This window comes from Meleagris gallopavo, chromosome 5 (assembly GCF_905368555.1).
Source record: "Meleagris gallopavo chromosome 5, MGAL_WU_HG_1.1, whole genome shotgun sequence".
Taxonomy (NCBI): Eukaryota; Metazoa; Chordata; class Aves; order Galliformes; family Phasianidae; genus Meleagris; species Meleagris gallopavo.
Genome location: NC_139408.1, coordinates 1,793,634 through 1,809,763, shown reverse-complemented (window position 1 = coordinate 1,809,763; position 16,130 = coordinate 1,793,634). Strand labels below are relative to the sequence as shown.

At 43.4% G+C, this 16,130-nt stretch overlaps 1 protein-coding gene and 2 long non-coding RNA genes across 7 annotated transcripts in view; 2 read left to right on the top strand and 1 right to left on the bottom strand.

The window, feature by feature from the left end:
- The first annotated feature begins 1,637 nt into the window (after positions 1 to 1,637).
- On the top strand, positions 1,638 to 12,706 carry ARL14EP (ARF like GTPase 14 effector protein). Of its 4 annotated transcripts, none has more exons than XM_085223871.1 (4): positions 1,638 to 1,848; positions 5,932 to 6,062; positions 7,241 to 7,464; positions 8,754 to 12,706. In XM_085223871.1, the coding sequence occupies exons 1-4, from the start codon at positions 1,756 to 1,758 to the stop codon at positions 8,879 to 8,881; spliced, it is 576 nt and encodes a 191-aa protein (XP_085079997.1). In that variant the 5' UTR covers positions 1,638 to 1,755; the 3' UTR covers positions 8,882 to 12,706. The 4 variants fall into 4 exon arrangements, with proteins under 4 accessions (XP_085079997.1, XP_085079996.1, XP_003206131.3 ...); XM_085223870.1 differs by lacking the exon at positions 1,638 to 1,848 and adding an exon at positions 4,557 to 4,979; XM_003206083.5 differs by lacking the exons at positions 1,638 to 1,848; positions 8,754 to 12,706 and adding exons at positions 4,557 to 4,979; positions 8,232 to 8,749.
- The window catches only part of LOC116216644 (uncharacterized), a 22,635-nt gene continuing 11,418 nt past the window's right edge, over positions 4,914 to 16,130 (bottom strand). For both annotated transcript variants that reach the window (XR_014883323.1, XR_014883324.1), the window contains 4 exons: positions 12,301 to 12,337; positions 11,425 to 11,597; positions 6,547 to 6,606; positions 4,914 to 5,051 (listed from right to left, as the gene is read on the bottom strand). This is a non-coding gene — a long non-coding RNA (uncharacterized LOC116216644). The remainder of the gene's footprint in view (positions 5,052 to 6,546; positions 6,607 to 11,424; positions 11,598 to 12,300; positions 12,338 to 16,130) is intronic.
- LOC146544204 (uncharacterized) overlaps positions 15,001 to 16,130 on the top strand; it is a 26,074-nt gene continuing 24,944 nt past the window's right edge. The window contains exon 1 of the long non-coding RNA XR_014883327.1: positions 15,001 to 15,142. This is a non-coding gene — a long non-coding RNA (uncharacterized LOC146544204). The remainder of the gene's footprint in view (positions 15,143 to 16,130) is intronic.

Genomic DNA, 16,130 nt, shown 5'->3' with positions numbered 1-16,130 from the left:
CCTAAAGACTCTAAAGAGAACAAACACCAGTTGTGGTTGTGACAAAATTATGTAACCTGAATTAGGACTTTCTCCTTATCAAATATAGGCCAAATATAATGATATGCAAATTTTATTTTCATGTAACATTCACGTTAAAGAGAGATGCAAAACCTAAAATTCCAAACAGTGTTCCAGGGGAAAAAAAAAAGCAAAAGACTGACTTTCTGTGCAGGGTACCGTTCAGTTAGGCAGATGAAAGCTAGCGTGACCAGTCAAAGCCAGTCTGATTGCACGGATGGCAGACTTGCTGTAATAAACAGGTGGGAGCCTGAACTGTGACTCTAACCCTACACAGTCAGCCTCACAGGTCAACACCAACACTGGAAAGGGGAAATCACACGCCTCACTGCACTTCCTATATTTATCTACTACAAATTGATGTCACAACCTGTACCTCAAATACCTCCTCTCATGAATTATTCCCTTTCATTAACTCCACGCATCTCCTAAGCAGCACAAGTCAGCAGAGGAAGCCTTATCACCCGCTCTGAACGATCGCACTTGACATTCCCTCTGTCATCATTAAGGCAACGTATGACTCAAGAATTTACAACAGCCTTCTCTTAACAGTCAGATACACAGCCTACATCCTGCTAGTGTCACACTAGGATTAAAGCTTTATATTCCAGTGCACTCCCTGGAGTGCTGCCTGGATACCTCCTGACGTAAGCTTAAAATCTGGTTTCACCTCCATAGCCCTTTCCTTATTTACAACTATTCTTCTACCCATCCCCAATGCTGCGACAAAAAGTTAGGCGAAAAGTCACCCCAAATAACAATCTTGTGTTTTAAAAGGATACAGCCAAAAGAAGATTGCGTACTGTTAACTACTTTGTCTTAAATTGGCTATGTATTTCAAGCCTTCTGCCCTTAAGGCATGTTTAGTGCCCTTTTAAGGCTTGGCTAGTACCAAATCCAACATTCCAACCTTGTTTCTGACGGAGTAAGAAAGAAAAGCTATTTGAATCACAATTTGGCCACCTAGGTCTACTCCCAAACATTTATAATGAAGGAAGACTGGCTCCTGTTGCTGCCCTAGCTCAGCCCCAAACCACCTGTTCGTTTATGCTCAGCTGTTTCCCTAACAGCCCACTTGAGGCGAGCAGTACAGCACTGCTGGCTGTTCTGTTACTGACACCTGCTTGTGGGGCTTAAGTTTTCCACTATGCCCTCCTGCATTTGCTGCAACTGTACTTCATCTTTCTTGTTCTTACCATCCACCCCAAGTCTGCTAGAGAGCCAGTGTGTAATTACTTAGTCATAAATAACCAGGGAAGGAGACCAAAAGCTTCTGGAGCGATGAACTGGCATTACTCGCTTGTAGCTCACGCTGCTGGGCTGTGCTATGGGCAATGCTGGAGCAGAACTGTGTAGGGCATGATCTTGCAGATACTTCTGTCTCATTGTAGGGTAAGTACAGTGCACAGCAGCAACAGGTAGGGCGGCTCAGAGCCCGGTAACCACACAACCCGATACGGGCGGCCGCCACAGCGCTGACTGGAAAAGCCCAACGGTCGCGCCTCGCGCTCAGCCCCGCAGCGTGCAAAAAGCGCAACAACCCGCAAAATCGCCGCCCCGCGCAGCACGCGGGAAGCGCGTGACCGTGCCTAGCCACGCGACTTCCGCCCGCCCGGTGCACGCCCAACTGGAAGTGCTGCTCCGTGTGTTCCGGCGGTTCCGCCGCTCTATGGTAGCTGGCGGGAGGCACGGTCGATGTCTGCTATCGGCAGCGCTGCTGTAGCCGGGGCCGCGCGGAAGCCGGGTGCGGGGGTCCCGGCGCAGAGGCGGAGGAAAGTCCACGGCAAGGTACCGGGGAGGGGGCGGCCCTGCGGCTGCTGCTGGCGAAGCGGCAGCCGCGCCGGCAAAGCTCCGTGCTGGGTTGGGCCTGGCCGCGGGGCCGTTCCGAGGGAAGCCTGAGCCCGGCACCGCGCCGCGTGGGGCTGAGGGCTGCGCTGCGGGTCGCGCTTGCGGCACCAGAACTTCTCTTTCCCTTCGGCCTCTGACGGCCCGCAGCTGTCGCTCTAGACCGGTTTCCTGCCTTCTTTCTCTGCTCCTGCCTCTGAGAATTGACGCAGCCCTCGCTCTGCTTCACGCGTTCTTTACTTTGCACGCGCGCTTCGCTGTCCTGGTCCTCATCACTGTGTCCTGCTTTAGTTTGTTGTCTGTAAACGCTCATGGCTGATTTCACAGGTGTCAGCACCAGCCTCTATTAAAGCACCAGGCTGCTGGAGCCCTCTCCTGGTTCAATCAAAGAATTAAAGGCAAAGAGCCGTGTGTTCCTCCCAAGGTGGGGGGAAGGAAGAAGTACAGCTGAAGCTTCTGCCAAGAGGTTTTACAAATGGACTGAGTGAGACACGTTAAGTCACACAGCTGGTGCTCAATGCACACTCCATCACGTTAGCCCGGCAGTGCTTCAGGAGCACAGTCAGCTGGCAGAGCAGCAGTCTGCCGAGGACAGCAACGTAACACTTACCTTCTCCTTTATAGAAAAGAAGCATCAGTTCTTAATTAGAACATCCACCGAGAACTCAGACTTCTGATGCGTCTGCAAATGCTGACAGTTCAGAACTACTTTTCTGTTTATCTAGTGTGCTTCCTCGTCTGCACCCATCCACCAGAGCGGGAGTCAGTTGCAAGCACGCATTGCGATGTTTGCAGCAGGTTTGGTGCATGGCCTGCAACAGACTTACTGAATCATATTATTGGGTGTTGACACACTGCTGTTAAAAACGTGCTCAGCTGCAACGAGCTTTACTCATACAGCATTCCATGTACCAAAGTGCAAAAGACAAGCATGCACTTAGTGACAAAAAAGTGACTAGTTCCGAGTATGGCTGGTTTACTAATATACTAAACCTGAGAAATCAATACACAGTGTCTTATTAACTCATTACCTTGAGCTTTTCTGCACAGATAACTTGCTAAAAAAAGGAACTAATTCTGCTTTATTTTCAGAAGGAGATTCACCTTCCTCTCTTCCCTCCCTTTTTCCTTTTCAACTCAAGTCTTTCTGAAACTGTGCCTGCACATTCAGGTCTCTTATTGCCTTCTTTAAGAAGTAATGCCCTTACACCCTGCTCCATCTCAAACAAGTTGCAGAATTACACTTAAAAACTAGTTTACTTCTCTACAGCCAAGCATTATCACTTATATTTGGAATGGGTGAATCACTCAACAACCACACGTCCTACGCAACACCTTTAAATTGCTGTGCATACAGTTTAATACATGGAAATGTATCATGCAGCTGCTTCAAGTACGTGCATCTGGTTAGAAAAACTAAGGCATTACAATCAAGGGGATTTCTGCTGCAAAAATATACTCCCAACAGTGGCTTTTCAGAGTGCTCTAAAAGGCCTCTAATTGTTCTGTGAGGAACTTTTGCTGCTGTGATCATACCTCTGTAGTCTGGTTAAATTTACACATTTCATTTTCATGTCATTGGGTTGTTTGTGCTGCTACTCACCTTTATTTTATTAGAAGTAGTATCCTAGACTATCTCTTCCCATTCTGCAACTAACTGATGCTTTCATTCGTTAAAAAGATGTGCTATCCTGTTCAGTGGTTAGAGCAAGTAACAACGCTTTTTCATTTCTCTGTGTTGGAAAATGAATTCCTTTCCTTTGGTAGATATATTTTCCCCATTATGTCATAGTAGAAAATAGCGCAAGATTGGCTCAAGCTTCGATGTTTTAGGGCCAACACTGGATTTGTAACAAATTTTGGCACAGGCAGAACCACTCTGCAATAGCTAGCATCATATTTTTAGTTTTCTGTTTAAGTAAGTTTAAATGAGTGCCCCATGTTTACATGATGTGGGTGGCGTAGCAGTCAGATAGAAAGAGCTGCATGCAAAGGCCGTCCATCCACAAGTGCACACATCCGTACATGTACTGCAGGTGGCCATTTCCTGGAGATGCTCAGATTCATTCAGAGTGCTGACTCACACCTGTCCAGGCTTTTCTTTGCTCCCTAGGAGTACACAGGAAGAGCACACAGGAAAGAGCTGATAGCTGCTGGACGTAGATCACCAGCTGGCATCAGACAGCCTGTGCTGCCTACCTTCAGCAGCCTTTTTTTCCCCTGAAACTACATGGAAACCAGATGGGTGAGTTGTTCAGCCACCAGACGGGTCCTGTGGGCCCTCTCCTTGAGCAGCTGGGAGCGTGCCAGTTGGAGGCTGGAGAGCACAGGAGGCTGCTGTTGAACAAATCCACCACCTCACCGCCAGATTGCTTTTGATAAGGCAGTGCTGCTGAATGGATACTTAGAAAGGCTGGTAAAAAATTGCCTCTGAAAAGAGAATGAGTGTATCTAGACTAGAAGGCTAAAGTATAATTTAAGAAATGTATCTTAAGCTACTTAAACCTAGTTTGTCAAGCTTACAGGTAAAAGTTTGCAGCACAAATCTGATTGATTTTAATGCTTTCTCTAGGGTGATCTTCATAGAAACCACTAAAGACTTCAAAGAACTCATTTTAGGCAAAATAAGTGAAATAAGTTGTTCTGATAAAATGGATCCTTGTTCAGTTGGAGTTCAGCTTCAAGCTACCAATGAATGCCATAAGACCTATTATACCCGTCACACTGGCTTCAAGACTAAGGAAGATATATCTTCATTTGATCTCCTGTTGCTTCAGCTTAGGACTGGAATGACCCTTTCAGAGAACGACACTATCTGCTTTCATCATGCAAAAATTTACATTGAAAGATTTGAAGACTTACAAAAGTCGTGTTGCGATCCCTTTAATATGCACAGAAAACTATCAAAGAAAAACTTGCGTGCAATTGACCTGCATGACGCAACTTTTCTAACTGCCAAGTTTGGAAGACAGTTTGTACCTGGTTGGAAGCTTTGTCCCAAATGTATGCAGGTAATAAATGGGAGCGTGGATGTCGAAGCTGAAGAACGCCAAAGAAGAAAGCTTGATTCGGACGTATGTATACGGATCAGTTGTCCCATCCCCTCTAAGTTCTGCAGACTGTTGGACCTGGGCTTCATACAAGTCCTATATAAACAAACCAAGTTATTTAGTAGAAATACAAAAAGGTGTAGACTCTTGCTGCGTGGGAGTTTACTGTGTTTGAACCTTTATTTGGAGGAGCGTTCAATGAGATGAGTGCATACGCTCATTCCACTTTCTTACTTAAAAAATTCTCTTCCCTGATTAAATATTAGGGCCTTTATAATTAATTGTAGGGTGACGCGCACCTCAGGTTATGTAAATACCAGGCGGCTGCTGTTGTCTTAAGCTGTTTCTCAAGCCCTGTGAAAAGCAAGCTCCCGTTTAAACGCTGCAATGGTCATTTCTGAGAGCACTGAGAGAAACTTCTGGGTTAGTCTCCTCAGTTTTAAGAGAATCTACTGCGTCTAGCAGTTCATTACCAAGTGAACCTGCGTGGAAGTGAATTAAGTGCACGCTGATGTGGCGTCTGAGCTGCCCCTGTTTGTTCTGAGGCAGTTTGGTGTGAGAGGATGATGCTTTAAGTGCTGAGTTCATAATACAGTTTATACATTTCTGGGTGCTTTGTTTGAAGTGTGCAGGTAATCAGTAGAACCAAGTGGAAAACCAAGTCAACAAGAGCTCATCCACATATGCTCTAGAGCAAAACAGAATGGCATTCAAGGAGCAGTCACCCCTCAGCCCAGGCACAGCCACCCAACTGCATCTTACAGCTGCATAACGGGAGACATAATTGACTTTTGGAACTGGTAGAGTTCTGTAATGTAACACTTAAGAAGACTTAAGTCTTCTCCTGAGAAATACAGTGCTCAGAGTGGGGGTCAGCATACCTAAGTCATTACAATACCCCGGGGCTTGACCGGGTATTTCCTTAAGAATTTGGATACGTATTCATAATGAAGTGAGATTTTCTGTCTCTGTTCAGGGGCGTACAGCTAAGGCTTTGAAGTCTCTGCAGTTTGCTAACCCAGGACGACAGACTGAATTCACTCCTGAGACCAGTAAGAGGGAAAAAAGAAGACTGCAAACAAAAAATCCGTCATTTAACTCTGACAGGTGAGCACCTTCCTGTAGTGACTTTAAGGTCAGTGTCCCTGTAACACTAACACATTTCAGACAACGAAAATACAAACCGAGCTTCTGGTAAGGTGTGACAATACTACATAGATTATAAATGAAGCTGCTAATTTAGGCATCAAAATTTGATCGTAGGTCAGACTTGAATAGAGTAAGGTCAAGTAGAGTACACTTAAAATATTGGAGTTGTCATATTTCAATTCACTCAGTAATTGCACTTCAGAAACAAATGTGTTCATGTTAAATCCTTACTTAAATCCTTAGAAGGATTAGTGTCCAAGTTGGATGACACTGGATAACAAATTTCAACTTCCTAATTAGACCTATTTTAAAATCAGTTTTCCTGCAGAGTGAAAGGCTTATGCAGCTGAGTTTTGTCTATCATTTTCTACTAAAAGTTTGGACCCATTCAGTCTCCCTGAATTTAAGCTTACAGAAAAAAAATGCACTCGGTGCTACTTACCATGCACCTGTGCCATCTCCCTCCATAGTTTCTTCTAGTTGGTTCATTCACGAGCTGCAACTAGGGAAATTTTGATGAGATTAGGAAAATGTTTTGAATTAAGCGTGTGGTCAAGCACTGCATCAAAAAATGTCTGGAGTGTCTGATCTCAGAGCTGTTGGGAGCTCAACTAGGTGTGGCTCTAAGCAAATTTATCTAAGTTGACCTGGTTTTGAACAGAGGGTTAGACAAGACAAATTCCAGAGGATGTTTCTGAACAAAGTGGTTTTGTGATTCTGCAGTTTAATAGAACTGACTGGGATACGAGTAGTGATTAAAGCATAAAAATAACTTACAAATTAGAACATGCACTATGAATTATTCTATATAACTTCGAATTATAGCTACAAGCTATAATGTGAAAGAAGACTTCGACATCACCTGAAAGGTAACCAAGTTTACATCGTAAATATTCCAAAGTGGTTGAATAAATGTTTAACCTATCGATGAAGTAAGAACTTCCTGGTCCTGAAATTAGCTCAAAAGCACTATAATGACAATACAGTGTAAAGCTAGCAAATGTCGAGTACAGTAACATGTATACACTTTAATGGAGTGGTAAAATGAACATCTTCAAAAACAAAGCAAAGTTCTGTCCACGACTGTTAGCTGCTTGGTATGAAAATAAGGAAATAACTTGTTTTCCATCATGCAGGCAAGTTATACCAGCCAAGAGTAAAGTCTACGATAGCCAGGGACTGCTTCTTTACAATGGGATGGACCTCTGCGACTGTCTTGATGAAGATTGCCTGGGATGTTTCTATGCTTGCCCCAAGTGTGGCTCCAACAAATGTGGCACCGAATGTCGCTGTGACCGCAAATGGCTGTATGAGCAAATTGAGATAGAAGGAGGAGAAATCATTCGTAATAAGCACGTTGGTTAGTGCATATGCTTTTTTTTGTTTTAAACCTGGATGTGTGTTCCACTCTGAAGTAACATTTATCATTTAGTTGTTTAATGAAAACCATTGTAATTAATTGTGATAAATGTGCTTCCACATTCCATCTCAGTATGATTAAGGAAGTATTCTTAATCATACCACTCGTTGTCACACTTCATTCTATGTTGTACTGTCTTGTTAGTCACTTAAGTTTTCATTGATCGCTGTTGCACTGTAATGAAGTGAGGTACTAAATTTCCACGTGGCATAGCATTATCCACTCAACATCATTTCACAGTGCTTTGTTGAGTGTACCATCTCCCTGTATCCCTCATTTTTGAGTTGCATGGTTTTGATTTATTGTATGTGGAACGCTTTTGTACTGTTATTAATGAGGCTACATCCAGTATTAATAAAGATTTCTCCAGTACTAACAGTGAATGCTACATCTTCTATAAATTATCACAGCTACCTCTGATAAATTCAATTCTTTTCACTTAGCTTTATTCAGAGGTATTTAAGAGTATGGATCCCAACTGAGTTACTGGGATTTTGGACCCAGTTATCCTTAAGTATTCAAAAGTCTCGCTGTTAAGGATGTTACTAAACTGTCAAGATGCTGAAAAATATATAAAAGTAGTTGTGGTAGCACTTGGTTGCTTTCTTGTTACAATTGAAATAATTTTGCTGTATTTCTTATGAGTCTGTAATTGGACTGGTACTTCACAGCCCTCTCCCCTTTCTTTCTTTTTGCTTGTTTTTAAGGTAAAGGTTTACATGCAGCTGAAATGAATTCAACTGTCTGTTCCCAAACTAAGAATATCCAGACTGCTACAAAAAACAGTTGAACTGAAATTTTTGGTTGATAAAATCTTTCTCCTCAGCAAGTTTAAATTTTGCTGAATTACAACATTTATGGAAATAAGAATTTGTAACTGAAATATTAGTTAATATCTAGTCTGTTATTCTCTGGTATTTGTGCTGTGTTAAAAATACATTTTCTCCTTCTGTGACAGACTTGGAAGATCTGTATTTTGTTAAACCACATTTATTCAAGAATAACTTTAACTATGACTTTCTGAAACTTTCATGTGTTAACTCTGTATAATCTTGCTATTTCTTCAGAGTATTTTCCAATTTCTTGAAGGTTGCCACTTTTAAAATCCAGTTACGCTTTGTGTTGTACTGACATCTGCTGGTCCTAGCCAAGCATAAGCATGTATTTAGTCTGTCTTGTTGCTGTTAGATCCACTTAGAAAATAAACGGTCTTTTTTTTGTTCAACCAGAACATTGGCTGTTCTTCCAAAAGCGTGCATGCCTCATTGACTTGGACTTCCAGCCACATCTGTCACAAAAAGCATCACACAGATTTCTTTATACTCTTTCTCCAGGTAGCAACACCACCAGTGAGTAATACCTGTAGCTTCCCTTTCATGCAACTGGCATTTAACTTTCTTGACTACTGAACACACTTATCCTAACACAGCAGTTACATGTTTTGTGTGCTTGATCCATATTTGGAACCGTTACAGCTCTTAAGCAACATTTTGCATTACATGAAAACACAAACACGTACCTGTGTGAAAGGGAGCCAGGCAGAAAGCTGGCTCAATCTTCTAAGTTTGGCCTTTTGGTTTTGGTTTGTTTCCTAATTAGAGTTTGTTGGTTTGGTTTTTTGTTTATTAAATCAGGCAGTCAGCAGTACACATTGTTAAAAACTTAAGAAGCTTCTGTCTGTTGAGTGTAACTTACTATCATGTTCACAGTTAAGACTTGAAATTCAGTGACTATTAAAGCATTTCTCTTCAATAGCGCTCAAGTCCACCAGAAGCTTAAATTGTCCAGAGCCTCTCATAATTAGAATGGTATTTCTGCATCTCTATTATGTCTCTGTTAAGTTAGCAACTTCAGTATCTTATTTTATTCTAATAATGGTGACTTTTCCCCAGGTAAATCATTCAGACAGTTTTCTAACAGAATATGCAGGGCTGCTTTTTAACCAAGAACCTGTGATAAGCACTGAGCACTATTATTTGTGCAGAAGCTAAATGAGGCATTGTTTTTTTCCTGTCCAACAAGTTTTTTTGATGTTGGTTGTTCAGTTGTCTTACTTACTTAGGACCCTCTATTTAGGAGTATTTCCTTAGCATGCCTTGCATGTAGAGCATTATTAAGTTGAATGATCTGTTTTTATACACCACCATGTCCTGCTGCTCTCTTCATCTGTTAAAGGACACGCTGTTCCAAGTCAAATTTTACCATCCTGCTGGATTTATAAGGTTAACAACTATGAATTTTTCTGTAGAACCATGCAGGAAGAAGTCAAACACCTCAAAAACTAATCCTATCAGTATAATCACAAGTTAGTTTATTGTGCTCTAAAAATAATGTTCCCAGTAACTAAATTTAGTTTCCCATCTACTCTACAACTGAGCCTATTAAACAGTATGTTCTATTGAATATAGCCAAAAGAAATAACTTCACATAAAAGGCACAGTTCATAAATCAGCTGTAACCTCTCAAACCTGCATGTATTTAAGAGAAAGGCCAACATATGCCCGAGTTACTGTGTTAATTTATTACAGATATCAAAAGGCAGAAGTTTAAATGCCTAGACAAGCTTTACCTATTCAAAAAACACAAGTTGGTGGCAACAAGATGTGTTTTATGAACAATACATCTCACATGGACTAATTTCATTACAAAGGGGATCCAGATTTGTGATCTCTTAAGTACAGTGTTAAATACTGTTTTGGTTTCATAGAATCCTAGAAACATTAAAGCTGGAAAAGACCACTAAAGTCACCAAATCCAACTATCAAACCATCCTCACCATGCCCACTAACCATGTCCCTCCTCAGTGCCACGTCTCTACGGTTCTTTAACACCTTGAGGGACAGTGACTCCACCGCTTACCTTGGCAGTCTGTGCCAGTGCCTCACCACTCTCTCAGAGAAGAAATTCTTCCTAATATCCAACCTGAACCTCCCCTAGCACAACTTAAGGCCATTCCCTCTCTGCTTGCTGACATCTGGGAGAAGAGGCTGACCCCCACCTCACCACAACCTCCTTTCAAAGAGTTGCACGGAGACAACAAGAGTTGTCTCTGCTGAGCTTCCTCCAGATGAACAATTCCCTCGACCTCTCCTCACAACATCTGTGCTCCAGACCCTTCCATTGCCCTTCTCTGAATGCTCCAGGGTCTCAATGTCTTTGTTGTAGTGAGGGGTCCAACACTGAAACACTGAACGCAGTACTCAAGGTATGGCCTCACCAGAGCTGAGTACAGAGGGATGATCACTTCTGCTCCTGCTGCCTGCACTATTTCTGATACAAGCTAGGTTGCCATCAGCCTTCTTGGTCACCTGGGCACACTGCTGGCTCATGATCAGCCCAGTGTCAACCAACACCCTCGAGTCCTTTTCCTCCATGCATTTTCCAGCTGCCCCAAGCCTGTAGTGTTGCCTGGGGTTGTTGTGGCCAAAGTGCAGAACTCAGCACTTGGTCTTATTGAAGGTCAGCTGGCCTCAGCTCATCAATCCAGCATCAATCTTGCTCACAGAGCAAAACTCACATCAAATTTGGAACATGATCAAAAAGTGAACATCTTCTAAAGTCAGTGTGAGTTCTCCTGGGGATTTAGTGAAAATTACTACAGGGCCTTGAAGCCATACCTGAAATGGGAAGTATTCTTTTCCTCTCCCCCTCCCCTAAGTGAGATATGCCCTAGGAGGCCTCCTGTTAAAGACTCACACAACAAGCAGTGCACAGAGCACACCCAGGTAACTAGCTCAGAGATGATGCTATAATAACATTTTCAGTATCCACACCACTAAGAGACATATCTTAGGGAAAGGCTGTGAAGGGAAAAATGAATGATGCAAACAAAGAAGAGAAAAAGAAAAAAGTGCCCTCTGACCTTGCTATTTCATTGAGCAGATTTTGTGTAACACTCACCTCTGTTGTGAGCTGCCCAGCTCACTCCTGGTAGCGGTCCTGCCCTGGAAGAGCAGCTTTTCATTCAGAAACTCCTCGTATCCAGCAGAGGGCATCAACTCACTGCAAACCTGACTCAGCTCCTGGTGCACTTGAGAGACGCAGCTGCTGAGGTTGGGGCAGAGATTCCCTCGCTGCACAGATTCAAGAATTAGGTCCAAGGCATGTCATGCACCACCACGACCGTGAGGCTGAAACGCAGCAGACTCAACTAGTGCTAGATTAGCGCTTACTTTTAAATATATTTTCCCTTTAGTCCTTACAAAAGCTTCTCCCCCTACACGAGATATGTTGCTTGCTATTAGGCTGTTAAGTGGAGAACAGCACAGCTCTACAGTTACAATTACAATTTGCTATTCACTACAAAGGATCCAAATATCTCCTCCGGAGTCCAGCCCACACAGAGAAGAAATAAGCACCATAATTTGGTGCGTATATAAAGGTCCTACATAGCAATTTGAGTAACGCAACTACTTTCCTTAAAGAGAGAAAATCAAGTTTTACAGATTCTCAGTAGAACAACAGATTTTCTAAATTAAGTGCTTTTTGCTCTAGAATATTATTTCTGAGGGCCTAAGAGTCCAGATGCATTCAAGAGAATGAATTTATCCCTGCAAAGTAACCTCAGCACAAGCAAAGCTCCAAGTTGCTCCTTTCCTTCTCTTTTATAGCATCTAATTGCTCTGGCAGGTGCTCCCCTGGGAGTTTCCCATCACCTGGGCTGCATCCTATCAGCTGTCTTCAATGCTGCTTTAACCCTCCTCCTGACACCCAGCTCTTTTTAACAGTTACCTTATTAATCAGTGATTATATTTCTGTTTAGTTTTTAGTTATTACCTTTGTGCCACTTCCTGGGAGTTTCAGAGAGCTGTCTCTACAGAAGAGAAGGTTAGAGTTATTAAATGCACTACACCTCAAGTCAGGTTCCTAAATTGTACAGGTGCTCAGACCTTCACCAAGGGACCCCCAGCTCTCACTACGCTGTTCTGTCAGCCTGCATGTCTGTGTATTTCTCTGGCAATAGCAAGTTGTTCTGGTCATAACAAACTAGCTGGGTACAAAGCACAGAGGAATTAACCAGCACTAACAAAAGTAGGTTATGTCTGCAGGCAACTCCAAAAATCCATTTTTCTGAAAGGGAGGTTTTGTTCTGACTGTTGTGCTTCAGTTCTGGTTTTGCTTTTATAAAAAAAATAAGCCAATAAAAGAGGCACAATTTATCCAGCCTCGTCTGTGCCAGCTACCTCTGGTTTATGGCTCCCCTGTGTTAATTTCTTGCCTGTGAACTGCTGACTCTCTGAACTAACACTGGACCGGATCTGTTTTGGAGCAAATGAGAATGCAGAGCTGCTGACAAAGGAAATCCATCATAAGAACCGCTGCGGAGGACATCAGCAGCTTCTCCTACTCCAAGTGTGTGTCAACTGCAGCATGCTGGGTGCTGCCAGGTACCTCCCCCAGCATGGAGTGATGCACTGAGCCCCAGCTCTCCTTGCACGCAGTGTGACCACCAGACTGGCTGGAGCTCAGCTCTCAGAAACGCCAAATGCAAATTACAAGGTATAAGCTGCCACCAGAGTAGATTCTCTTGGATCCTCCTGAGAGTTAAGGAAGAAGATGCAAAGACACTTCTCTATGGCTGCGCTCTATAGAGTACAACTGAAGGGAACCTGTGTTTCATTGACTTATATTGACCCTAGCAATTATTCAGTGGTGAGTAGTAAGGTTTGAAATTATCTTTCTGCATCTTCTGTTTCCATGTGATCTGAAAGGCCCACTTATCACACAGTCACCGCTGGTTGCAGGTATGATATTCTGATACTGCCATGTGCAATGGCCAGCTCTCCTGAAGGGCTGGGGCTGAGGTCCTTTCCCTCTCACATTCTTCCTCCTCTCCAACTCTGCTCATTTCACAACTGGATTTCTGTTGAATTGGATTGAAACCCCTTGCCCAGCAACCAGCACGAGTTGCTGATGGTGCTTTTCACATGTCAGAAATTGCTACTGACATTTCAATTTTGCTATTTTTTTTCTTTTTTTTTTATAGTGTTACAGAAAACATTTATGTTTGAATAAAAAACAAATAATGTGTGTCAAGAGTATGCATCAGGGAATGTCAATTTTTTATTTTTTCCAATTACAATTCTATTTCAAATAGGGCAATGCAATTAAAGTATAATTGCTGAAAAGACAAAGCCAAGGTTATGATCAGAAGCGGTTACCCTTTCATCTTCGAGTCCTGTCTTACTGAATAAAATATTTCTGTGGGGCAGCCGGCAGCTTGCTCTGCACACCCACAGGTATCCAGAAGCAACCATTTGGCACTGCTAGTAGATGGCTGCACGTACATGAAGCTGCACTTCATGACAGAGGACAAATACAGGTGGCCCCCTACAACCAGATGTCACCATCAGGACCAACCGCTGTGGTGCTGTGAGGAGACAGAGGTTTGCAAGACTTTGGCTTTCCTTTTGCGGAGTTGATTCAGTGGGAAAGAAACGCGGTGCTGCTGGGTCCAGCTAATGGCAGGGTTTCCCTGACGGGAGGCAGGCAGCAGCAGGAGTCAAGCTGAGCCAACTGCAGGGAGCTAAAAATGATTTTCACACGACGTAAGTATTCACCATTAACTAGCATGAAGCATTAATTAGCATTGCCCTTTGTCAGTCCCAGTGTCATTGCTGGTGCCTGGAACGCCACGGGGCCTGCTGTTATCCTGCTGGCCACAGAGGAGGCCAACGGGAGAGCTGAGGGCAGCCTGAGGGATGGTTACAGGGTGAGGCTGCTCCAAGCCGTGCTCTCGGGCCCTTAAAGCCAGTGGCAATCTGCCTGGTGCAGGAGCAGCCCTGGGAGCTGGGTGGTGGATTGCATCACAGCCACGTGGGAAGGGATGGTCCCTGCAGGACACACAGACAGGATGAGCAGCCAAGCTACAGTCTTCCCTCATTCCTTGGAGACGTGTGCTTATCTCAGTAATTGGATGGATGGTAGATAAACAAAAAAATGAAGTGTCTCATTTAACTACGTTGCTGTTGCTGGAGTCCTTTGTCTGTAGTGCAGGCAGAAAAAACTTCAGGATTGATCCGGAGCGCATGGACCCGTTTTCTATTAAAGTGTATTAATGCCAGGTCCTGTGCAATTAGTGAAAAGTCAATTCCCATTACTAGTTAACAGTATTGAGTATCTGCTTTCTTTAATAAAAAGCCATGTCCAGCATAAAGACCATAAATCGATAAGCAGCCACTTTCTAAATCTATTCTACCTCCTCCAAAAATGCAGAGAGAGCACTGCAGCTTTGCAGACAAAATAGATCTAGGGAAAGAAACCCCTGCCCCCTGGAGGTAGCCTACACATCCCGGTTTCTCACCTCCTCCTGAACAGCGTTGTGGCTTCTGCTGTGACTCAGCTCTGCAGAAGCGCTTTGCTCAGTTTGGAGAGCAGGGCTCAGCTGAGAGTAGGAGCGTGGCCACAGAGGGGCGAATGACTACAGAGCACAGAATGACAGAGCTCTTCCCTTTTCTGTCATCACTACCGTCATTTCCCAGGTCCTTCTGCAAGCTGACAGCTTCCTGTGACGGCCTGGGGAGGAAGGAAAGCTCCTGGCCAGGCTCATTTCTCCATCTCAGTGCTGTGTTCGCTTGTGGCTGTGGATCTTCAGAAACTCAAAGGCTTCTGCCGAGATGCGAGTGAAAGGTCTCTCATTGTTGCCAGTAGCTTTTTATTTGTTAACTTTCTACATGCAGAACTAGTGGAGAAGGGGAAGAACCACGTAGCAGGAGAGATTAACAGCTAAGGAACACTCATTTTCTTACGTGACAGAGAAGTGAGGAAACGAAGATGTTCTGCCTGTTTTAATGATCGTTTGTCACACATCTGAACATCTCAGTTCAGTTCTTAGTTTGCATGCACGCGGAAGAATTCGGACACAGACAATAATGTTTGTAGAAACTTGATCTTTATGCAGACGTGGATGGTAGTGTCTCCCCAAAGAATGAAATTTTGACGTAGCCAAGGGACAGAAATCATATCAGATGACTTAATTACATTATTATGACTAACAGTTCAAGTTACAAAACTGACTAGTGACACGGGAAGCAAACCACAGGCTATCTAGTAGGTAAACATTTCTTTTAAATTGTTGACTGAATCTGAATAATGAATAAATCTGAGGAAATTGCAATCTGCCTGTAGAAGTTCCATAAAAGAAAAACGAGCTAAACTCTTAGGGTGAATTATTAATGTTGGTATATTTGCTTTGCTCCAGTTATTTGTAACCTAGGAAATGTGAGTTGCGTGTGTACGGTGTTCGTCATTTTAATATTAATCCAGTTGCCAGCACAGACCTAACAGAACGAGAGAGACCCAAGTCTCCATTGTCAGAGTACTTTTAACACAAGTGAAATCAGACCGGTGCAGCTCTCTGCCCCGAGGCCAAGGACCATGCATGACCGTGCTGCCCCACCGTGCTCACAGCAACATGGTGCCCCAAGGAGCTGTGTGTACAGCTGCCAGGCCTGAACCAGAACTGGAGCTCCCGTCCTTGCTGGGACATCACTGCAGAAGGTGGTGTGTTACACAACCTTGCTTCTTCCCATTCACAGCTGCTTTATTATTCATAAATACAAATCTCCATTCCATCTTTTTACCCTGTCTATAAATACCTTCAGTTA